Source organism: Dicentrarchus labrax, unplaced genomic scaffold (genome assembly GCF_905237075.1).
Source record: "Dicentrarchus labrax unplaced genomic scaffold, dlabrax2021, whole genome shotgun sequence".
In the NCBI taxonomy this organism is placed as follows: Eukaryota; Metazoa; Chordata; class Actinopteri; family Moronidae; genus Dicentrarchus; species Dicentrarchus labrax.
In genome coordinates, this window is record NW_026136708.1 from 18,347,495 (window position 1) to 18,372,596 (window position 25,102).

The following is a 25,102-nucleotide window of genomic DNA, read 5'->3' on the forward strand; positions in this document are numbered from 1 at the left end:
ATAACCATTTCATTGTTACCCAAATATCACTCTACTATTATATACTAGTGTATTATATAGTTTTGCTTCATTCCTATCTTCAAATGTGTTTTCCCTTTATTATCCTTTGTTTTTGCCCCCTTATCACCCCATTACATTTCAGTATAATATTGCCCATATATGAGCATTGTTAATACCAAGATAATAACCAGTTAATAGCTTGGTATTACATAGTAGCACTTAATTATTACCTCTTTTCCAAAATGATTACCTGCCTATTACCATGTTATCATTGAGCTGTAATGTAAAACGCTACCAGTCGTTAGTAGTTAGTAGGTTAAGATATATCAAATGAACTCTTAAACAGGTGCTGTAATTCAGTTTGCAGACAGAAAATCCAATTTGTCATGCAAACGTGTTATCTCTGCTACTTAAAAGTACATTAATGCATTTGGTGATGATAACCTTCCCTGGACACCGAATAGCTTGTATTTGGGTTTAGCATTAGGAGTTGTGTAACTTATCACTAGTGAGCTGGGATTAGTGTTTGGGCAAAGGGACTTTACGGATAGTATTTGTGATGTGAGGGGCTGTATGTAAGCTGTGGATTAGTTGATTTTACCACCTCTTGAATAGAGGGTTTAACCTGTTCATTTACTCTTTTTTGTGCAGTTGTCCTTTCATAAAACCACTGTACCTATCCTGGTGGTTGAATTGAAGGTTGAATATATAGTGTCGCCTAATTAACATTGCGATGCAATCACAAAATGTGTTCAGGCTCATTTCGTCAAAGAAATGGTACCTGTAAAAACAGCTGGTAGTGTGTTCTGTGGATTGTCCAGAGTAACAGGCGCCCTGATTCTGGAAAGAGAAATTGCTGTAGATAAACAGACAGCAGGGAAAAAGAGAGGGTTATGACATGCAACCAGAATTGAACTAGGGACGAAATAGGTATCTGAAAACTATCTGCATGGGTAAATCCCACTAATGGTTAGTCAGTATTTTTTGTTTTACATTAGCTTTTTGCTATTCTAGCCTAAAATACAGGCAGACAGTAGAGGCACTACACACAAGAGCTCTTCAAAAACTCTCAAACTCTTTAGTCTGCTTTTCAGTTGATGCTTCCATCAGTTACCAACAGACAGATTGCTGACCACGCTTGTCTTTTCTCAGATATGGGCTCAGATTAATATCTGTCTTTCTGTTACAGCCTCCAGTCACACTGATGAGAAAAAGCAGAAACAGGAGGGATCCCCCACCCAGAACAAGGGAGTCAAGGTGGTAGACACTTCACAGCAAAGAGATGGGGAGAACGGCACAGCTGGGAAATCAGACTCCTTGTCGGACCAGTCACAGCCTCCCACAAAGACTATGGTATCACTGACAACTGCCTGCGTGGTATCTGCTGTTGCTCAAACACTTAACTGATCTCACTTGCACACGCACACAAGCGTGCATCTCACTTTCTCTCTCTGTCTTTCTCACCCACTTGCTTGCTGCCTGTGTTGATATCAATTTTTCACTGCCAGATACACATAACGCCTTACTTGCAGGCATGTGCGCGCACACACACACACACACACACACACACACACACACACACACACACACGAACTTACACACACCCACACACGCATTCTTGCACAGACAAAAATTTGCGAGAGGAGAGCAGCAGAAACAGGAGGGGTGCTTTTGTTGTTACTGACTGACTTATCAGTTCTTGTCAGGGAGCAGGGATTTGTGCATGATTTATGAGTCACTCGATTGTCTGAAGACCCCCTGTCTAACAGACCTATTGTCATAGTTCGATGATTGCCAAAGTATATAGTACCCACCATATGTATGTGGCATAACACTCATATACACACAAACACACACTGATTGTATGGTATGCATTTTATGGTCTATAAAACAACAGGTTTATTTGTGTTTCTGTAGTGACTGTCAGTGACACCAGTGATACATCTGGAGACCAATCAATCATTTAAATGTTCCCTTTGTAACTGCTTACACCTTAGGAATAACTAGAATTAATTTGACATTTTCAACAGTGGATTGAGCCTTTACCCAAAAGTGCAGTGACATCAATAGTAATGAGACAGATCATGTCAGATCCCACAGATCAGATCAGCAGCAGGCCAGAATAAACAGCTCTTGATCAGGACTAAGACCATTGATCAAGCCTAACAGCTAAGGGTCAGTGATTAAAGCATGGTTTTGTGCCGCAGGGACACACAGCATGATGCTATATATATATATATATATATATATATATATATATATATATATATATATTGATGCTCAGTAATGGTGCATTAATGCTGAAGGCTCCTGCAGTGTAATCTGTTAGGGCCTTAAACACCCTAAACAAACTAATGTCAGTGTGGCTTTTGTTTATATAGAGATGTACATGTGGTGTTTTTATGGATTCATAACAACTGTCACTTTCTGCTAAGGCTCTATTATAGCTATAAACATTAACATTTGATTTCTTTTTGTAGAATAAGTCTTGCTCTATTAGTTTGAGTCTCACCTTGGGATTTTGTTGAAATTCTGTCTTTTCTGTTCAGTGTGATGGATGTGGGAGTTACCACCCCTGATATAATCTTGGCCAAACACCCTCTGCCTTGTCTCTCCCTTTGTGCCAGGCATGTGCTTCTGTCAAAGAGGGCAGAGCAGCAAAAACAAAATATGCAGTTCTTTAAGATCTCTGTGTCTCTTTCCTAGTCATTATTACTAGTGCAGTTTACAGCTGTATGTTCACAAAATACAAAATAGCATACATGTCATGTTGGCTTTGTTTTTATGGTGTTGTATGTATATGTCTTTTTTTGTAATGTGTGTATCTGTCTATCACATTGTGTTTTAAACTGCTATGTGGGTGTTGTACACACTGACTTTGCTTGTCTGTGTTTCACAGGGTCATAAGTATGTGGTGCAGGCAGAGGTGCTTTATAAGAGCTGGGATTTGGATGAATCTCAGCTGGCTTTTGTCCATATGCTCAGAGACTTGGAGAAGAATGAAATGAGAGGTACACACTTAAGACAATCACAAACGCCACATCAAACATTCAGTCGCCCAAGGGAGAAACAGGAAAGAAAGTTACTGTTTAAAGATACAAATATGTTTAGTTAATTTAGTTAAGTAACATGAATCTTGATCTGAACATCCAAATAAATGTCAAAATAAGCATTAGGCATGGTCCAGATGTCCCCAAATATCCCTTAAAGGGTCATAAGGCATTTTTTATTATTGCATTCAAAAGTTTCCAGCATTGTAGCTCTGGGTTCTGAATGGATTTCTAATATGGCCTTCATGTTTGTTTTTGCACTACTTGTTTTTGTTTTCGGTGTGAAATGTGGCAGATACTCAGTAGGCAGTGTCAGGGGCCAAGGCAGACACTGTTTGTTCTTTGCTTCCGCTAGCCAGGGGCCTGTTAATCACAAGCCTAATGAAAGCCAAATGAATACAGCTGCTTTCGCAGATCACAGAGTGTGATTTCTTGTGCCCACTGGTCGTTGGCTGAGGCAGTAATCCTGTCCTCTGCCACCAACTCTGCTTCTCTGCCTTTAATCATGCTGCACAAATTGGATCGATTGAAAAATCAGGGCTTTGAAATTTGCAGGAGCTTCTTAAAAATTCTGAGGGGGTGAATTAATTGTGGCACGGGTGGATGTTGATGTGAGAGAGGTGCTGCATGGGTGACAATTTGCATGATTGCCTGAAGAGAGGGGCCAGCCTGCTGTCATTGAATTTTCATTCTCTTTCCTCTGTTGCTCCTGACAATAGGCCCCGTATTTACCCATTCAGTTTGCATGGCATGAAATATGAGGATGATGTGTGTGTTTGTGTGTTGTGTGTGTGTGTGTGTGTGTGTGTGTGTGTGTGTGAAGAAGGGAGAGAGAGAGGGAGAGAAGGGAGAGAGTGTACATGTGTGTCTTTGTGTGGGCGGCATTCCTAAATAACAAGCCAGATATTAGACGTATTTTGACTACAAAGGAAGACATACTTTTTACAGTGATGGTCATGAACAGTAACGATTTAATACTCCCTAGATATGCTTTGTATTTTCTATGCCTAGATATATGTGAGAATGTTAAAGATTTTTTTACCAATGTATTCTTGGGTTTGTCCATGTGTGTATGTATAGGCCAATGTCCACACAAACCCCCTGGGGTTTTCCAATAAGCTTGTGAAAGTGGGTCAATGGGAAGTCAAATGAAGTTGGCTCTTGCCCCCTGGTGCCCTGGGAAATATCTCAGCAGGAAAGTGAATTAATTTCACCCAGTTAAACTCTGTCTCAGTGGTGAGGCTGTGCCCTTGATCATGCTCCCTACATGCTACATGGATACGCACGCACTACATGCCACGCCACGCTTTGAAACCTCCTTAACAAGCTGATTAACAAGCTGCAGTCAAAATACTGTGCTGCGCATGTTTAATGCATGCACATTTACGCATCTCTGCTTTAAACCTCAGTATATACTGTTAAAGCAGTCCACTGTCAGCAGTAGCTGTACATGCAATTGTGGCAGCAGTTTTAATTCCCTTGCCAACTGAATTTTAGTGTCTAAACAATGGTGCTTTTAAGCTTTCAGTTCGCAAAAGCTTTTCTGAAGAGTCTCTTTAAATTTGGTCAGCTGAAAATCAGTTTTCAATACATGTATGAGCCTGACATTACACCAACACAGATTGATATTTAGATCCAGTTTGAACATTGAATGAATTTTTGTATGTGAGTAACTCAATGAGAATGCACCGAAGCTGTTCAGGCAGAATGGCAGGGTGTCAGCTAAATGATGGATTGTTATGCCTCTCTATATCAGAGAAGCCAGACTCATAGTTAATGCTTGATCTAAGCTGGGGGATTGTGTTCATTTGAGCTATAAAGTGCAACAGTGCCATCTAGCACACATGCAGCCACACGACACATTCAGCGTTTGTCACACTCCCACGTCAAATGAGCTGTAATTGTGTTGAGGAGAGTGTGAACAGCTGTGGTTCACTGTGACGATGAATGTACATCAGTGGACATGGTATGTGTTGACTCTCACACTTTAATTAAATTGACCAAAACATGTCAAAGGTTTGTTAAAGAAATGTTAATTTTGCACAAATCGTAAGGTATGTTTGCACACTCCTAAATGCCACTCTCAGGTATCTATATTTTCAGTATTCTATAGGTGCTCACTTAGAAGTTAATAACATGCATTGTGTGCTTGTCTTTTCTGTGTGCTTGACATTTTGTCAACTTCAAACAGCTGACGGTGATAGAAAAAGTGAATCTACCTAATCTCTGTTTGCAAAATGTAGTACACAAGCTTGAGGACTTGAAGTGCTCCTCCACCGCTGACACACCGAGCCGTGATGGACACAAATCTGACACACCCAAAGCCAACCGCAAAGGCGAAGGTGACAAGGAGAAAGGGAAGCCAGCTGCCATCTCCAAGTCTGGCTCCAGGCAGGAGACGGTAATACTTCACCACAGCACTGTGACAGACAACAACAAAACACCACAACACTGTCAACTGCAAATATAACTTATTTATAATAATATATTTCATATTCATGAACTGAAAGAAGGTTTCATTAGCTTTTATAGCATTGGATATTCTTATTCGATTACAAGAGGCATTGATGTTTTAGTGCTATATGTGTAAACACCTTAAAACTCACACTTAAGGTTATGCACAGGTTTTGGAATCTTTACAGTACATCTTTTTAAGTGTATTTTCCAAAGTGTCCTATTTTAAGACACGGTGCAGTGGTACTTATCACATAAAACTTAACAGAAATTAGCAAAAGCAGTAATATTAACCTTTTTGAGAGGAGGGTGTGGAGGTACTGGAGTGGAGTACACACTTAACTCCTCTCTACAGATTCCCATCCACATCACACATAATGAGATTATTGTTGAACTCTGTCCTGGCGTCCCTTTTATCATATTTTTAGTTTGCTGTATCAGTCAGGTCAGCATTTACATATTTGGTTGACTCTGCCATCTGACGACTCTGAAATGCTAACAAAAGAGAGACTGGCATCAACCAAATCCCACAGGATGACCTACGTGTATTTACACTGAATAACAGACACTTGTGTTATCACACACTATAATCTTGTGGTCTATAATTCTCAGTATAATGGTGTTGGTGTAGTAGTCAGAAACACAGCTGCTTGATAAATCTCTGATCCATGTAATAAGTACCTTTTATTGTCTTTATTCTCTACTGCGCTACACGTCAAACTCTAGGGACAATGACATTTGAAAGGCAGATTTTCAGAATACTGGTCCCCTTCAATAAATTTCCATTTTAAATATTTTGCATTTGGCATTGTGGGTAGAGGACGTAATGATCTCTGAATAAATGATTTATTTTTTGCAATGAAGACAAGACAGCTGAACAGGACATATAATCCAGCCGGCTGGCTTTGTACCAGACTGTCTGAGTTGCTCATTGAAAGAAACATACTTGTAATGCACTGAAGTAGGGTGACCTTCAGCTGTCTGTCTGAGAGAACATGTGCGTTACTTTTTTTGTCTGTGTGTGGCTTGTGCGTGTGTATATGTTTGTGCAGAGCCTTGACTTGACTAAGCCGAACTGGACGCTGCGTGTGGTCAGCGACAAGAGCAAAACAGAGAGCATCAAGGTGACGAAGGACACGGAGAGAATGGACCGGATTAAAGCTGTTAAAAAAGCCTGGGAAATGGCTGAATCAGGCCGCTGGGCCAAGGTAACCCAGAAGTTGTTTCTAATGGTGATTTAGTGTAATTATTTATCAGCTGAAGTCTTTTGAATGAAGTGTTTCCAATATTTTGTCTGTCTCCTGCAGAAATATGAAAGGTATGATTCAGACAATGTGTGTTAATATTATTTTCAGCCTTACTAAGTTAATTTTGACATGGAGCTTGCCTATACCCAAATGAGTATAGGAAGAATGTTTTTCTGTCTTTTTTTAGGCTTTACAGTCTCGTCTCAAGTTTCTTAAACAACTCCAACATCAAGAAAGTGATGAAACTACTACAGATGATGCAGAAAGCAGAGAACATGGTAGTATACTTTTGACACGCACACGCACACACACACACACACACACACACACACACACACACACACACACACACACACACACACACACACACGTCTTTGGGCACTTTCTGTTTCAATTACTTGTCCCATACAGTGTAGTAATTCTGACTGGTTCTTTTACAGCTGCTTCCAGATCTGCCACCTCTCTCAGTCCATCTGATCAGAAGCTGACCGATACCTCATGCTCCTGTCCTCCCATGGACTACACTCCCTTCATCAGGTGCTCCGCCACTCTTACACTCATTCTGTTCTCTCATTATCATTTTTCGATCTATTTCTCTTGTCATTTTTTTGTTGGGAGGTAAAGTTAGGATGACTATTAGAGGAAATCAAACCATGATGATCTCACACGTAACTATACATTGCAGAATTTCTAGTCGGTAGCAGCACTGTGGCTGCTTGTGTGTCTCTCTGTAACAGACGTCGGCTCAGCCTGTTCCAACAGACAAATTCACATCTGTGCTTAGAGGGCTGAAATGGAGAATATTACATGAACAAGCAAGGCAGACCCATCATCTCATTGTATTTTTTTAACAGGCTTCTTTTCCTCATGAAGTCTTGTTTGTATGCGGTCCAGTTGCTTAATGTAGTTGTTAGATCACTCTGGTCTTCTAGCTTTGTGAGCCTTAGCTGCAAGGCCCCATTGCATTAGGGTGTTGTTTGTGTGTGTGTCTGTGTATTTTAAGTATGCATGTTGCTATGTTGGACATACCAGCATCCTTAGCCACAGACTGGATCATGCAGTATCTGCAGGACATTGCTAGTGAGTCCTTGTGTTTATGACCTTTGCTCCCATTGGTGCTGTGAACAGCAGTGTACACTTTGGCTGGCCTGAAAGGGCAATGCATGGACACCAGAGGACATTGATGTGTACTGTATAATGTAGAGACAGCAAGGGGAAAGCTAAGTGGAAAAAAGCACACACAAAATTCTAGCACAAATCTAACAAGTGTACAACAGCGTTCATTAGGCTTTGTGTTATGAACCACACAAATTTGCATTTTATACATAAAAAACATTTATCTAATGGTACAGACTTGAATTGTTTTATGTTTTTACCTCAAAATAACTATAACATTTTAATACACTGTAACTTGGGATGTAACTTAACTGGGATACAACTGTAATATCTTAAGATACATTTTTTTTAAACAAATAAGATTCAAGATAAATTATAAAAAGATTGGGGGGTAAGGCGTGGGGGTTGTAATCTGCAACTACACTGGTAGATACCACTAAATTCTACACACTGGTCCTTCAAAGAATTTGTTTCTGAGGTGTAAACTATACAAAACAATGCATATTTCTTTTACATAGTATGTTGCAACCACAGGATGGAAATCTGTGAAAAAATGACAAATATGTGCACTTTTTCTAAATAGTTGTTCCTGCTTATCTATGTATAAACTGTCAACTTTTGACTTTTGTCAGTGTCAGTGGTCTGAAGGGAAGTCTCCCATTACTCTCCCTCACACCATCTCTCCCTGTGTCCGTGCCTCTTCATGATAAATGAGATGATATTTGGGTCTGTTAATTAGAGAGCTATTTCAGGACCCCAATGAGCTCGTCGCTCCAATGAGATGTGCCCCCTCTCCCATCAACTCTCCATCCTCTCCTGCTGTGGGTGTGTGCATGTGTGCGTGTGTGCCCGCACGCGTGTCCGTGTCCAGCTGCTAATGGCTGCTGACACTGTGGCCTGCGATCCGAGCCGAGAGAGAGATCCTGAGGTGTAGTCTATTAGGGGAGTCTGATTAGTCTGCAATACACCTCTTTTCTCACAAAGGTGCACCACAGGACACATCATCGATTCACACTCCTGCATACACACACACACACTCATGCATGCCATCTTTACAGCATGTGCACACACGTTACACACAGTGAAAGAGGTTGAACAGGCCAATGTTCATTAACCAAATGAACTCCATCATCACCTCATCTGGCCTCCCCTCTTCATTAAGGTCAGCTTATAGGAAACAGGCAGCCATATTTAGCATCTTTAATTCCCTCTGCGTATGTGCCTCAGAAGGCTATTCGCAGTCATTTCTCTTTCCTCACATACACACGCACACACACGCACACACACACACACACGCACGCACGCACACACACACACACACACACACACACGCACACAAATGTTATTTAAGTTATACAATAGACTCTTAACAGAGAAATACCCAAATACAACCAAAACCAAATGGACTATTCTGGATGTACGACTTGGGATATGAGATAAGGCATGGGACTGTGTGTCTATCATTTCCTCTGCCTATCTCTGCATTCATCAGCCAAATTTCCATTTTTATTTGCCCTGCCTGTGTCAACATTGTCAGTTGTTCCATCTCGCAAAATAGCCTGTAAAACTTGGAGGGATTTGATGGAACATATGCAGCTACACTGTATTTTTTTCCCCCGAAAAAGTCTTTAGCATTCACTCTAAATAAATCAACTATTCAGCCTCAACTTTCTGTTTAGAGACAATATTGTAAAAGTTTAAAAGGTGTCAGCTCATGTGACAGTGAATTAAGGTACATATACGCATTGTATCAAGTCCTTCTGTATGTATGTAGACGCCAAAAGGATTTTCCAGTGCTGATGGACTCACAGATAGAGGAGATCCAGCAGAGGGAGCGCTTAGAGAAGATCCAGACTTACCGATTGGGCCGAGACAATGTGCTGGAGCACCAGAAACAGCAGGAGCACAACAGGAAGGAGCTAATGAGACGCCAGTTGGAGATGTATGAGAACATGCAGGTCAGTCAGGACAGAGAAAAAAAACGTGTGTTGTCTAAAAGTGAAGATGTAGACAGTAATAATGATCAGTTCTGACTCGCAAAGAGAGAGAGAAAGATCAGTCAGCCGCCTTTCTCTCTCGTTAGACATCATTGTGTAACTTCTTTCTCTTTGCCTCTCTGCCTTGCCTCTCTGTCTTGTCTCCAGGCAGCCTTGTGGCAGCGCTGTAAGAAATTTCTCGATGCTTGTGAGGCATTTAGTAGCCGTCAGATGGCGTCCGTTAAAAAGGAACAAGAAGAGAAGCAAGCTCTGGAGGAGGCCCAGCAGGCAGTTCTAGAAAAAACAACCCCCACCTCTTCTGCCACCCAGCAGCCCAAGAAACTTGCCAAGAGTGCTGGCAAGAAGAAATGATGGTCATTGGCACTAACTTCCAGTCTCAATTTCCTCAGCAGACACCTCTCGACAAGTCTGTTTGAGAACTGTAGAATCACAACATCCTAGCCTGTCCTTGATGATGTAATACCCGACCTTAAGATTGTTGCTGCACTTGATTCAGTGCTATTGTCTTCTGCTTTATGACTCTATAAAGATTTAAAGAAAGTTAGTTTGTTAATGTTTTTTAGGTTTTTTACCAAAGATGTTCATACTGTAGTCTGTGCCATATTATATCAAATTCATATAGCACACGTTGTATCTTTCATGTATAACCTGTATAACCTGTATTTATAACCTGTATGTATCAAATATAATACATTTTTAAATGACTGAATGTTTTTTATTGCCTGTGTGCAGACATGTGAAATCACTTCCTTTTTCATTGCACTGAGAATGTCAAGCCATCTCCCTTACAATGTATGGCTTTGACTTTTCAGTGCCCGGTATGCCTGATTATATTCTGCAAATCTTTTGTTTTCTTGAAGGTCACTGTATTGACTGTATGCCCCAAGGCATGCTGGGTACAGCCAACCTCCCACAAGCTGAGTGGTACTGATTGATCGGTTAATTGATGTATTCTTTCTGATAGAAGCCCACAACAGTCCTTTCCTACAAGACCAAGACAAAATGTAATATATGGAAAATGCAAGATATAATCCCCAAGGACAAAGTGAATATATTCTAAAACAGATTGTTAGGTTTTTAATATGCATAAAACTGTTAATCAATCAAATCAAATGGATACTATATAGCAAATTCAGTGCCATTTATCTTAGCTTGGTATTTGGAGTGCATCTGGTAGGTCTCCATCCCACAGAGAGTCAGCTGATCAGCTGAGGAATGAGAAGCTAAATTGGACATGAAAGGGAAGAGGGTGCCATCTAGTGGCTGTGGACATTAATAAATTTTCATTACCATGCCCGCACTATGCTGTTTTCGTGGTTGACAGTAATGAATAGTTCAATTTGGGGTTGCTGCATGAAGGAAATGATCATTATGCTGTGTGTGGATGTGCGTGTGTGTACAAAGGCGGCAGGATGTGAATTATTTGTGCCTGCTTTTATGTGTGTGCATGTGCAAAGTCATCCTGCAGTAATCCGCTCCTGCTCTAAAGCTTTTGTACCCTGCTGCCGACGATTCGTTTATTAAAATTCTTTGTAGGAAATGATTCCCTTTCATGAATATACAACATCGGAATAAGATCTTAAGAGAATGCTGTGTTCACAAGCAAACTTTAACAGGAATGTGTTTCTGTGTGTGAATGTCTAAATGTATCCACCTATAGTAGTGCTTCTGCTGCTCTACACACATAGTTATTGCTTGAGTGTTTTTTCTGTTCCTAAAAGTGTCTGTCAGGCCTCATCTAGCCAACCACTATTCCAACCCTTGTAACTGCATGACAGAACTAATCCTGAAAGCCTTGTTCCTGGCACAGCACATCCCCCCCTTTTCTCTGCACTTTTCTTTCTTACCCATTTCATCCCTCCCTTTATAAAACATTAGCTGTTATTTGCTGTCGTCCATACACCTAAACCCATCCTCCTCCTCCTCCTCCTCCTCCTCCTCCTCCTGTGCGTGACGTTGTAGTGGTAGGGGTGTGCATCGCACCATTCTGTTGTTAGAGAGAGAGAGATCACCCGACGCTGTAATTGTCAGTGACGTGTGTGTATTAACGGAGAGGCTGTTTGTTAATTGGCAGCTGTTGGCTGGTGGTTTGATGCAAATGTGTTGTGAGCGACTGAAGAACTCTGGTGTAACCTTGAAAACAAGGGGACAGCCTTCTATCGTGTGTGTGTGTGTGTGTGTGTGTGTGCGTGCGCGCGCGCGTGCGTGTGCGTGTGCGTGTGTATTTGACTTCCCACAAGTAATAAGAGAATATTTGATTCTTAAATGGACCCACATAGAGGGATGATGAAATTAAGTGAAAGTAGATACACATTCCCCGAGTGGTGTGGAGACTGTGGTGGGTCTTTAATTCACTTTCCATTTTGGAGGTAATAATTCAAGAATGCCTTAATCAATTTCTTCAATTTGTTACTTTTGTGAATGACAAAAGGGCATTCTAACTTGCAGGAATTGCCTGTCTATTCATGGTTCCTCTCTCCTTTTCTATGGCAGTATGTCACATGTATGATATATACCTAATACTGTCTTTCAGTGAGCTAGCCTCAGATGTCACGTGGCTCAGTATCAGGGGTCAGAGCCTTCATCAAGTTCATGATGTTGTTAAACGTTAAATGTCTGATCTATTGTAGTGCAGCACTTTAGGCCAAATTATCTTGCGGTATGCAATCAAGAGTAGGAGACCACACACAAGCAGACTTAATTACTTATTTCATCCAAGTGTGAGACTAGTTGCATCCATGGCGAGACCAATTGCAAAACTTGATGAAGCTTTATGGAAAAAGGATGATTTGCTTATAATTAAACTAAAATTGAAGCTAAAAGCAGTAACTGAGCCTATTGAGTTGTTTGACTTCTGGCTTGTGTGTGATTTGTCTTCACCAGCACGCAGCACCTAATAACATCTAACAATAATGTGTAAAAATGATGGATTGACTGAGACTAATCTTATCTAGTCACTCACTTGGATAGCTGTTTGTGGCATGAGCTTCGGATAAAACACCTTTTTAAGAAATATGCTTATTCGCTTTCCTTTCAAGAGTTAGATGAGGAGGTCAATACTGCTCTCAAATCTGTATATTAAATATAAAGAGAGAACCAGCAGACTGGTAGCTTAGCTTAGCATAATGACTAGAAGTAAGGGATGACAGCTAGCCTGACTCCAGAAGCTCATCAGAAATACAACAGAAGGAATAGTTAAAGCCCCCTGCTTCCAGTCTTTATGCTAAGCGAATTGTCCCTTGGCTGTAGCTTCATATTTAACCGTCAATTTTAACAGTGGTATTCCCTTCAAGTCTTCAGTCTTTCGCCTTTTCATTCACCTCTCTCTGGCTTGCATGGTAACATGTATTCCTCCACACATCAATAAGCACACGCACATGCACACACCCAGACACAAACATACACTTCCAGCTGGCTCGGGGTGGATACAGGGTCCTTTGGCTTATTGGCTCAACATGCTGCGGCATTGTCCAATTGTTGTTGCCCTGTCCTTCTGGGACTGAACGTCTCTAGAGGTCCCTCCTCAGAGCCTGCTATGCTGATAAAAGACAGAAGAGAGCATGACTTTGAGAGAAAGAAGCCTGTGCTGTCGTGGCTAAGACTCAGCTCAGACGACAAGGAGCAAAAAGGCCAAGCTTTTACTGTATGTTGACAGAGCGATAGGACTGAAGGGGAAAAGGTGAGGGCTCACAGATTGACGCCCAGGCTTTACTGCAGTAATCCAAAACCCCTGTAACTCAGCCTCTCATACACACACACACACACACACACACACACACACACACACACACACACACACACACACACGGAACCCCAGACTGGCAGACACAGAAATGCTGACCTGGTTGCAGCCTCATTCTTGTAACCCAACTATTTTTCTCCCCTGCCTCACCTTGCTTTGGCTTCACTCTCCCTTCACTCTCCTTTGCCCCACTCCCCAGCAACGCCACCTCTCTCTTCAGCCAACACAGCACAGCTCGATCTGCAGACACCGGGAGGGGGGGACAGGATGCGAAAATCAAATAATGAGTCGGGAGGAGTTCACAAAAAAAAAACTGCAACACTTCAGATTTGTCGGTGCAGAGCGAATAAAGCACTGAACACACAAGGTCATCGTGGCCCTACAAAAACAGCACCTGTCATCAGATTTAGGTGACAAGAGACCTATAGTGTGAGAAATCCTATGTAAGAACATGATCTCTTGTAACTTATACAGATTAGTTTTCTAATTGTATGTTCCTTATTTCCCTCCGGGCCCTCATTTATCAGTGTCTACAAGATCCTCCATGGACTACCAGTTAATACATTGTAAAGATAAGTCTATTCCTATTTGAAGGTCAAACTGAGTCAATATTTAAGCAGGGCTGAGGAACCACATGTCAGGGAGGAGGGGTGTCTGGATAAACTGTCTGTGGTCCAGCTCCGTGTAAAGATTTGACAGTGACAGCAGAGATAGGAAAGTTGCTATTCAAAGCACAGGCCTGGCTGACAGCTGTCCCTCACTCAGCACATCGCTACACAATTTTTTTTACAGTGGCAGGATCAAGGGAATGTGTGTATGTGTGTCTATACATACTGATCTGATACATCTGAGCTGACTTCTGGGATATTTTTGACCCAACTACAGCCCCTGACAGTTATACTAACTACCACTGATATGAGGGAACTTCTCTATGTGTGTTGCGAAGTTGCACATGTCCATAGTTATTATAGAGAAGGCATCGTGGTTGTCAGGATGCAGCTGATGTAACTTCCTGTTGTGCCATAGCCTGTCCAAAGTGCTTATTTCAAAAGATCTTTGAATAGTGCTTTAGATTGCCCCAGATGTAGTGCTTTGTTTGTTTGTACCGGTGTGCAAAGATAAAAAGATTTATTCCACGTATGCATGGTGTTGAAGAACACTTTGTTTAGTACAGCACAAATCGTGCCTCATTTGATGTCACCACTTCAAAGCTCTGCCTCAGCTGATATGCGGATGAAGGGTAATCTAATAGATAGATGCCTGGATGGGAGGATACACACAATTTCCTTAAATAGCATCACAGCGACTGCTTGAATCACAACCTAATTGCCTTGTGTTGGAGAAGATTGCATTAATTCAGCGATGCAGACTCAGTTTACACAGCAGAGCCGGGAGGTGTCAAGTTGCCAATAAAACAGGAGTCTAAGTTTCATCCCACTTTATTGGATTGTGCAGTAGCCTTTGCCAATCACAGGGGATAATTGTGCAGCATAATTTACCATCAGAGGCTATAGAACGAGAGGAGTCCTCCGTGAGACGGCTCACCATCACACCACTGTAGTCATGTGGGAAAAGGAATTTAACTTTAGTCAGAATTGGCTTTTTGGTGCTCATTTCCCAGCATCTTTGTGTTTGGTTTCAGGTTTTCCTTTTTATTTTTAACACATCAGGTCATGATGCTTTCCTGACAGGCTTTCACCTCTAATGTGCGGGCATAAAGGACTCTCAGTGTGTTGCCAGACAGTCATGGTCATGGAGAAGTGCTGATTTGATAAAGTGTGAATTGATTAGAGCTGAAACCACACAGGATATAGCTGAACAAGGGAGTCATCGATAATCTGCCCTGTGCTTAGCATTGATTATTGCTATCTTAGATAACAGGACAGGGGACTCTCACTCTCTCTCTCTCTCACACATACACACACACACACACGCCTCTTTGTGCCTAATTTTTCTTGTATAAACAAAGAAAATGGCAGATTTTGACCTCTAATGAAACTACACAGATAGTTATGAATTCATAACAATCTGTGTGTGTATCAGGGAAGAGGCTAGTGCTACTTTCAGGTCCCTGTCCAGTCTAAAACCTGTAAAATCATGGTAGTCTTTCATTGACTATATTGGATTTCCCCTCTGCTCCTTCATAGGTCTGGTACAGACAGTAGTAGTGGTCTCGAGTCATTAAGTCCATGACATTGAACTGAGGACAAAGTGCTATTCACCTCTCATGTCTCTTTCTTCAATCTCTGGATGACCGGTTTAAGTAAACTTAATTTTGGCTGCACGCCGACTGCAGCTTCCTTCTAAGAAATCTGTCCTCCCAGAGGTCCTGTGTCACTGCAATGGTAACATTGGCAATGCCCTTTCCTTTAATAGTCGCATCCATCTGCTCGACTGTGTCTGTATTTGTGTGTGTGTGTGTGTGTGTGTGTGTGTGTGTGTGTGTGTGTTGATGGTCAGCTTATCGCCATGGCTGATTATTGGAATTGATACCAGCTGTGCTGCCCCGAGTTGAGACAAGCTGACGCGGTGTCACGTCCATCCCCTGAGCGGTCTGCACTGACAGGCCTGCACACTCACACAAGCCACAAACTGCAATTTCAGTCATTTTTGGCTTGTTACTGACATACGACCTTATGACCTTGAAAGCTTGATCAAATATCACGTCTAAGTGTTTTCCAGGTGGACACGGAGATTTACACCCTCCTCTTCTCTTCTCTCTATCCCCCATTTGTCAGAAATGAGGTGTGATGCCAGGATCATAAACTCATGCTTGTATTAGTCTCCGGCTTTTTGATTAGGAGCGCTATGGACGTAATGAAGGCTTTATGGTATTGTCAATTTCTCCACCCCCCATCTCCTCATCTCTTTTATCCTCCCATCAATATTTATAAGCCCCACTGTAACCGTAAGGGCTGGTTGGTTTGTAAGGGGGTGGGGGTGGGGGGGATATATACAGATGTACCTTGAAGCTTTGTTACCTTCCGCATGCAACACATCTACATGTGTGTTTGCATTGGCAATGTTTGACTTTGAAAACATCCTCTTATTGAACCAGTCAGAAACAATCAAGTGTTCCCTCAAGGGCATTGGCTCATTAACTTGCAATTCCTCTAGGACATCTCGTGTGTGTGTGTGTGTGTGTGTGTGTGTGTTGTGTGTGTGTGTGTGTGTGCTTGTGTGTGTGTGTGTGTGTGTGTGTGTGTGTGTGTGTGTGTGTGTGTGTGTGTGTGTGTGTGTGTGTGCTTGTGTGTGTGCACGCGTGCTATCTGTATGTATGTCTGTCATGCATATTTTTGTTAGCTTAATATTTCCTCTTTGCTCTTCGGCTGTGTTATGAGTGTGTGTTCTTGTGACCAACAACTTGTGTGAGTGTTTCCTGCTTGTTCCTTTTAATCACAAGCCTCCAGCATATGCGTGAGTTATATGCACGATGATACTGTATGTTAGCTACTGCTGTTGCATATACTTGCTGTTTGAGGACAAAGTGGTTGAATGCCCCAGGAAGGCTTGGGGTCATAAGCCCTAAACTCAGGTGTGCTATGATTCGCTTGATTAACTACAGCTGTCAGTGAAGGCGGAAGGTCCTTGTCCCTCCGGTCCTTCTGCATGACAGGTAGAAGCCCCGACTCTCTGCGACCTGCTATTGTCCCCTGTGTCCGACTGGGTTTTTCTTTTTCTCCAGACAGCACAGGGCCTTGCTGTATATAGGGGTCAAAGAGGGCTGACTCTGATGCTGAGCTCTGGGGTTACTCAGTGTGGTGCTGCGGATTGGATCAGTCTTGAGTGTTTGAAGCTTTTTTACGTGGCTAAAATCTACTAGAGGTGAATAGTTGTGTGTAAGGACACTTATTCTTAGTGCATATGGGCATTAACATTACCTTTGTCTAGTTTAGTTTAGTAATTTAAGTAAATTACTTATGTAATTCTGTACTAAGGTACATAAAAAAGTGAATATTATGCAGTTCTACGCAACTACAATCTTATATAATCAGAGAACATATTATCCTAGATCAGAGTAATGAGATGCATGTAGTATGTATATGACACGTATATGCATATTCATAATCAGGTTACAAACATCTGTGTAATATATGCAAATTTGCATGTGTAGGTAGGCGTTTTCATGTCACTCTGCAGTCTGCGGTCCAACAATACACTTTACATTCTGCTGCACCAGATTAAAATATACAAAAATTGCATAAAGTACATGTTGGACTTCATTTTGATTATATGCCTAAAACAAACTGGTGCCGCTACCTATGTATACTCTAATGATCGGGTATAACGCTAATACAGTAGCTGCTTGAAACAGTCAGTCACAGTTGTCAAACTGGAGCCACTCCTGGCTCATCTACCCTTACCTCTGACCTGGGATTAGCACTGGATTAGCGCTTGGATCATGTGCATAACTGCTAATAGATCTGTATGTGCTCAATTTGCCAGGGTTGTTGTGTTGAATGATAATACGTAGATAATGGGCGAGCTGCAGAGACAGGGGGCTCTGCACTGATGTAATTGGTCCACATACAGTTGTCCCTGAGAAAAAAGTTTACCATGCTCTAGGATATAGTTCAAGCTTAAACTGACTTTGTAAAACTAAAAGACCTACAGCGAATACAGAAATACAGCACTGGACACACTAAATTGCCAACTGGAAACGGCTGTGCAAACAATTCACATTCATCATGCCACTGATAATAATCTTGGTATGGGCTACATCAACCCACAGAGAGACAATAACACCACAATGATCAGAAGGTTGCCATTTCAAAACTTCACAGGTATGTCAGTAAGTAGAACCAGATTATACTGTATGTTGTATGGTAAATTTGGGCTACTTCAGTGTGTCTTTATTCCATTTTTTAATTCTTAACTTCTGCTTTAAAGAAAAAAAAAAGTGTAACATGGCTTATGGAATAACATCATCATGGCTCTATAACAAATATTGCTCAAATTTAACAATATCACCTCGACTGTACATGGGATTTACACCTCTCTGTTTGTCCATCCCCCTCTCTCTTGTCTGTCTGTCCTGGTCTTTTCTTTTCTTTTTACACTTTGGCCCTTTACACAAAAAAGAAGGGAAAAAAACCACTAATACAGCGCTGCCTCAGTGAAAAGCCTTATCAAAGAGCACAAACACAGCAGTCAGACTCAAAATACAACACACACACATACACACAATGCAGCTAGATGAATGGCCCCCGCCACAACACAATGGTGCTAAATTAAATCACTGATGTCAGAGTCGCCAAAAGCCCTCCCACCCCACATCACTCACTCACTCACACACATGCAAAGATTGACTAATAAGGACCTCTTTGTTTGCCTGCGTAATGTATTCTGGATCAGGCGATATCAGTTGGGGTTGGAAGGTGCGTATGGTCAATTTCAGTTCATTATGCAAATCAGCATCGCAACAATTGTTCTCAAGCCACCTTGTTACGATTACTGAATTAATAATTTGCTCCCTGGTCCTCTTATATCTTTTTGTGCCCTTTAATTCAATAGCATCTTCATTTCCGTGATGCATCCTTTGCATCAGCTGCGTCTCAACAAAGGACTTACGTTGAAACCCACACGGACAAGCTAATAAAATAAGCATTGATTATTACAATGTGCAGCTATGGTGGACATAGAAATGCCCTTTTTTGGACTTTCTCCAGTTTAGGACAGAGGTGGTATCAGGTGTTCACAAGGGAGCGCAAACACAGATATTACTTCCGCTGCTGCACCCCTGTCCCTGCTGCTGGCGGCGAACCTGCCGAAGATGAGGGTGTTAGCAAACAGCCCAAACAGGTGGCAACGTCAGTGTCACTCAAGCATGAGCAGCCTCAGCTGAGCTTGTCAAAGCTGGTACTTTTCATCTGTGACCTTACAAACTGACACAGATGCACTGAGGTTCTGAACTCAACTAATTTAAGCTCTGAGCGGAAACACGACCAGTGACAAAGTTGTCTTTGGGGTAGACTTTTGTAGCAGGTAGTCCAGGTAGACAACAGCCTGTCAAAAGTAATGAATGAGTATCATGAGGCGGACGGCTGAGTTGATGGTGTTTATTTTGAGACAAACATTGTGGATTTTTTACAGTTTGGGGGCCTAATTATAAGATCATGGCCTGTGCCCAGTGCTGTGACTAGTGTTCACAAATTAAAGAGTCTGCAGTGAGACAAAAAGTACAGAAGTTCAAGTAAAGTGTATGTATTAATAAGACAGAGTGAAGTTAGCATAATTATTATCTTGTTTAGGTGAGCATCACAGCTAAGTATTGAGTTGTGATGGCTCCAATAAGCCTTCCATCTGTCATTTGTACCCACCCATCATTTGGAGAGCTGTAGTGGTCTGGAGCCCAGCTCAGACTGAGCAAGAGGGGGTGTACACCTGGACAAATCTCCAGTCTATCACAGGGCTGACATACATAGACAGACAACTGCTCACATTTACAGTCACACCCATAGCAATTTAGTGTTGCCAACGCTGCTCATCTTTTGGAACGTGGGAGGAAATGCGCCCCCCCAGAGGGAACCCACACAGGTATAAGAAGAACCAGGACTTTTTTTCTTGCTGTGAGGCAACAGTACTAACTAACTGCACCACCACCACCATTCAACACATCCACCAGCTGGGAAATAATATGAAAGTGCTTGTGGAGAAGAGACATGGCTGCCTTAAGTGAGCTGAAGCACATATGCAAGATAAATAATCCTAATTCAATTCTGTTTTGATGGGAACATTATGTATATACCGGTACCAGTTGCAAGCAGAATTATCATCTTCACGTGATGACAGCCACATGCTAAACATAGCCATGGTGTTGTTCTTATCATTCCACGTCACATTATTGCAGCATAGCCAGGAGCCTCATGGGGCCTATAAATTCACCTTCCTGTACTCACTGTACAGTAAGACCCTGTTAAAAGAACACCAAGTCTGTAACTGTCGACCATTTCTTCTGCAGAAGTTTTGAATGTTGGAGGAACAAAATCTACAGAAACGCTGTAATATTTTGATTTGTGAAGGTCCTGCCAGGGGGAACATGCAGTGTCACCTGGTTGGCAGACACAGGGGCCTTTCCCAAACCACAACCCCACCCCTCAGTTGCTCTTCACTGTGAAGTGTGGCTTGCAGTCACACTTGCAGCTGTGGAGGGTTCTCCATATTAAAAGGGAGGATGGGACTGCACCATAAGTGGGAAACAGCCATCACCATGGATACCTATATACACATTGCTTGTTCAGCTGTTGGGTTATTTTATGCACCGTTTACCTGCAAATGCACAGCATCCTGATTCCCTAACCAATAAAACTAAATCAGTATATTAGTACTAGGCTACATGATTTGTTCTTTTTGTTAAACTGATAGATATATGAGTCAAATATCAAATGAATGTAGGGACAAAGGGCTGCTTTTATTTGCTTTTTTTAAATTCTAATGTCACTGCAGTTTGTCAAAATCCGCCATGAACAACATAGTGCAGTGGAAATGTGGCACAATTATGCAATAATTCTGCAATTCTCAGCCAGGCTTTATAGTCTACTTCCTCTGTGGTTCAGGATGGCCTTTAATATGGCGAACCTTTCCACGCGTGCACACAAACAAGAGGCGCAGTGGATAGGGCGAGTGTGCGCTGAAAATAATGGGACCGAGCCTCCGTCTGTCTGTCTGTCTGTCTGCCTGTCTGTCTCCACAGACACTCACCACGCTGCAGCATCCCAACATCACAAGCATCACCAGGTGCAGTGGAGCAAAACCTACTATATGTGTGCGTGAGAGGGAGGGAGGAGGGTGGTGGGGAGGCGTTGTCGTTGGGGGGTGGCAGATGAAAGGAGGAGAGAGAGAGAGAGAGAGAGAGAGGAGAGAGAGAGAGGGGGGCTGGCAAGGTGGCGGGATTTGTGTCGAAGCCTCTGCTCTGTTCAGACATGCGCAAGAGCGTCAGCAGCAGCAGCAGCAGCAGCACCGCCACTGCGCTGCGTTTCCGCCTTGGCTGAGCGGCGCACACAGCCGAGAGGGGAGGGGAAGGGAAGCCGAGAAGAAGAGCGGAGCCACCGAGACGCAGTGGGGCACAGCACGGACTCCGAGCTAATAACACCGACGCACCAACATCCCAGCGGCTCCCGTCGTCCAAAATTTTCACGTCAAGAAAAGCGACCTGTCCGGTGCGCGCCAGAGCCTTCCAGCATGGAGACTGCGCTAAAAAACGAGCACTAAAATGTGAGATTTACTGAGGAAATCAGAAGAGAGAGAGAGAGAGAGAGAGAGAGAGAGAGAGAGAGAGGTGTGTGTGTGAGTGTGTGTATGTGAGCGAGAGAGAGAGAGAGAGAGAGAGAGAGAGAGAGAGAAAGTGGTTATCCCCTTTATCTTTTGCGGGTGATCTCAATTGTGTGCTCTGCAGTCTGAAAATGAAGAAGTTCAACATCAGGAAGGTGCTGAAAGAGGTGTCCTCCTCCACCCCGTCTGTCCAAGTGGGGCCACAGGAGAACCATCTGATCCGGGAGACCATCCAGTCCGACCATTTCCAGCTCTGCAAGGTGGGCGAGCCTGATGGTTCTATTACACAGCTGTATTCATCACGCTTAGCCCCTTTTCCGAATGTAATGTAGTCCCTTGTTGTTGTTGTTGTTGTTGTTGTTTTTATTTTATTTATTATTATTCACAGTTTGTACTGCGCGTATCCCATGTCAGGATACAGCAGGTGCGAGTGAGCGCCACACAATAAACGAATCAATGGGCGAAGCATTCTTCCTCTAAACTATAAAGAGCACCAGCTTGCTGAAGGTTAATTAAAAAAATTGGCAAGATTGGGAATCATTAAAAGCCTCTGTGCTTGTCCGAGGCATGGGGAGGGACAGGCTGTAACACGTCTAACTACAATGCGCATACTGTATGGCGAGTGCGCGTTGGCGACAGAACCACAAGTTCCTATATGGCTGCGTGTTTTTGTGCTGTAATGGTGCGAGATGCCTCAAACCAACTAGTTATTTCAGATGTGGTAATAGGATGTAGGTTGTTATCCCTCTGCGGAAATACCATCGTTTGCTGCTGTGTGGATGCTCAGCGTGAACTGTCATATCGAGGGGCTGGGCCAAACTGATCCCCTCTTGCATAATCTGCTGGGTTTGGATTAGCAAAACGGTGGTTCCTGGTTAATGTGTGTGTGTGTGTGTGTGTGTGTCTTCCCCTTTTTCTTTTCCTTGCAGCGTCTCTATCTGCTTCTTCCCTCCCACAGACACACCTCTCACACACTCCTCCCTCTCTCTTGCCCTGTCTCCCTCACACGCACACTACTTTACCCCCCCCATCATTGATCCATTGGGGACTGATGGCGCCTGAAGTGAGTGAGTTTGGGAAAAAAAAAAAAAAGGCCCTCCTCTGTCTGAATTGGCCACAACAATGGATGGGGTTAATAAACAATCATGCTATTTACATGCTACATCTTTGCCCACGATAATGTTCAATCAGGATTTAGCCAAGTGTGCCCTAATGGTTTGGTGGTGTGGCCTTTTTATAGACACCACTGTGTGCTTGCTATTGATTTCCCCACATACTTAACCCACATATTTTAACCTGCATGTTCATAACAGGCTTGTTTGTGGATTCTTAACCGTAAAATTACCAATATGTCTATCAGGTACTTTAATAACTGTCTGACATGGAGGCTTGTGCAGACTCTCCGTGTGCCTGTGCAAGTCAGCGTCATGGCAGAGTCATGTGATTGTTGTCCTTGTCCGTTTTAGAGACACCAACAACCAACCAAACACCAACATCAGGTGTTGAGGTCCAAGGCTAGGTCAGATTAACTTTTAAAAACTGTAATCACCTTAATAGTTGTCAGAAGTAATAATTTAGAGTGCCCAAAGTCATAACTGGAAAACTAAATAACATAAACTAGAATCAGGTCCACACACCCGAGGGCTTAGGGGATATTGTGGTTTAGTGGCTAGAAAGAGCAGCTTAGAGATTGCAGGTTTGATTGACACGACAGCCTAAATATGTCTATCAACAGCCAGGCGTCTGATTGAAGTCTCTTTGAACAAGGCTCCATCCTCCCTACTGCACCCTCACTGTCTGCCTGGACAGAAACTCTGTGTAATGTTTCTCTGCGAGGAAGGCAGGTGTCTTTGCTGCACTGAGTGCTTCTTATGTAACGTGCTTTAGCCTTCTGCCGCTAAGCAAACAAATCCAACAGCCCACCACCGGCTGACTGATGCCGTAAAGCTACAGTTGCACACACACACACACGAACACACACAAATATAAAGAGGGTGGACAAAAAAACAGAAATGCCTAACAATGTAATGCACTTCAATAGAAGGCCCAGCAACAAATCAGGACCAAATGCTCCTTATGGGTGTGTTTTCCGTGTTTTATTTTTTATTTCCAGACTTAAGTGTAATCACGACCTCATGTGGGAGGCAGTGAGAGAAGGAAGATGAGATAAAGAGAGAGAAATGAGAGAGAAATCTCAAAATAGGCCCGTGATTATAAAGGGATCCTAATAAGCGAAGCCAAATATCATCGAAGAACAGGGTAACCATGCATAGAAAGAGCATACTTCCTCTCTTCCATTTTCTCGTCTGTGCAATTTCAGGCTTTACATTTCTGTTTCATAACACTTTCCACATCCATCTGGGACCATTTGTTTACCAAACTCCTGTGTGTGACATCCTTTGACAAAACAACACTCCTGCTGTGAAATGCAAATTCATATCCCTCTCTAACGCATTCTGTTTTGTTTTTTTCTGCACATCTATCAGACTGTCCGTCATGGCTTTCCCTATCAGCCATCGTCCATGGCTTTCGACCCAGTGCAGAAGATACTGGCCATCGGCACCCAGAGTGGGGCTCTGAGATTGTATCCTTTCATTTGCCATTGAGCTGTTATAGTTTACTGTGGCCTGTATCCCTGCATCCCTGGGAGGCAGCAGCAGGTAAGTGAACAGATGTCTGAGCTGCTATAGTCAGATGCTGATGTACAGTGGTGGGGTTTCAGGGTATTGGTATGCGTATGCGGAAAAGGTTTCAGTAGCCTTTGTAGGAAGCAAATCACCTTGACTCCTGTTAGAATAAACTCTTTGATTTGTCTTTGCCTTATAGTTAAAGTTCCAGATGATGTCAGATGGTAAGATGATGGTATGCTATGGTTTAACCACAGACCAAGAACAAGCTTAACTCAGCATCCCTTGAGTGGCACATTTTAGCTGTCTTTACTGAATTTTTGCCTCACTGTTGCACACTGTCTCGCACATTTTAAACCACAAGAAATGTCACAGAAAAGTCCACCCGTAGCCACATATTGAAGTAGGTGCTGCATTTCAGCTGGAGAAGTAAGTGGTTCAGGTAGCTTGTGTCGGCTTTCTTGCGATATGAGGACGTTTACACAAACAGGGACAACAGCTTGTGATGAAATGGCACCGCGGGGAGTCGTATAGCTTCAGAGAACGCCTGCAAGCTTGCCTGTGTCAGGCTGCTTTTACAGGTCCTCCATGTGTTCTC

The 25,102-nt window shown here is 42.7% G+C and overlaps 2 protein-coding genes across 4 annotated transcripts in view; both read left to right on the forward strand.

The window, feature by feature from the left end:
- Nucleotides 1–11,404, forward strand: part of adgb (androglobin) — a 40,980-nt gene extending 29,576 nt beyond the window's left edge. Inside the window, exons 28-35 of the mRNA XM_051409343.1 lie at nucleotides 1,190–1,353; nucleotides 2,900–3,011; nucleotides 5,294–5,451; nucleotides 6,557–6,712; nucleotides 6,939–7,029; nucleotides 7,192–7,288; nucleotides 9,642–9,825; nucleotides 10,012–11,404. Coding sequence (XP_051265303.1) covers nucleotides 1,190–1,353; nucleotides 2,900–3,011; nucleotides 5,294–5,451; nucleotides 6,557–6,712; nucleotides 6,939–7,029; nucleotides 7,192–7,288; nucleotides 9,642–9,825; nucleotides 10,012–10,215 — 1,166 coding nt within the window. The 3' untranslated portion in view covers nucleotides 10,216–11,404. The remainder of the gene's footprint in view (nucleotides 1–1,189; nucleotides 1,354–2,899; nucleotides 3,012–5,293; nucleotides 5,452–6,556; nucleotides 6,713–6,938; nucleotides 7,030–7,191; nucleotides 7,289–9,641; nucleotides 9,826–10,011) is intronic.
- Nucleotides 11,405–21,508: 10,104 nt separating this feature from the next.
- Nucleotides 21,509–25,102, forward strand: part of stxbp5a (syntaxin binding protein 5a (tomosyn)) — an 89,608-nt gene continuing 86,014 nt past the window's right edge. For 2 of the 3 annotated variants that reach the window (XM_051408692.1, XM_051408693.1), the window contains exons 1-3: nucleotides 21,509–21,820; nucleotides 22,002–22,137; nucleotides 24,364–24,461. In XM_051408692.1, the coding sequence (XP_051264652.1) occupies nucleotides 22,009–22,137; nucleotides 24,364–24,461 (227 nt within the window). In that variant the 5' untranslated portion in view covers nucleotides 21,509–21,820; nucleotides 22,002–22,008. The remainder of the gene's footprint in view (nucleotides 21,821–22,001; nucleotides 22,138–24,363; nucleotides 24,462–25,102) is intronic. The other variant, XM_051408694.1, reaches the window with a different exon arrangement.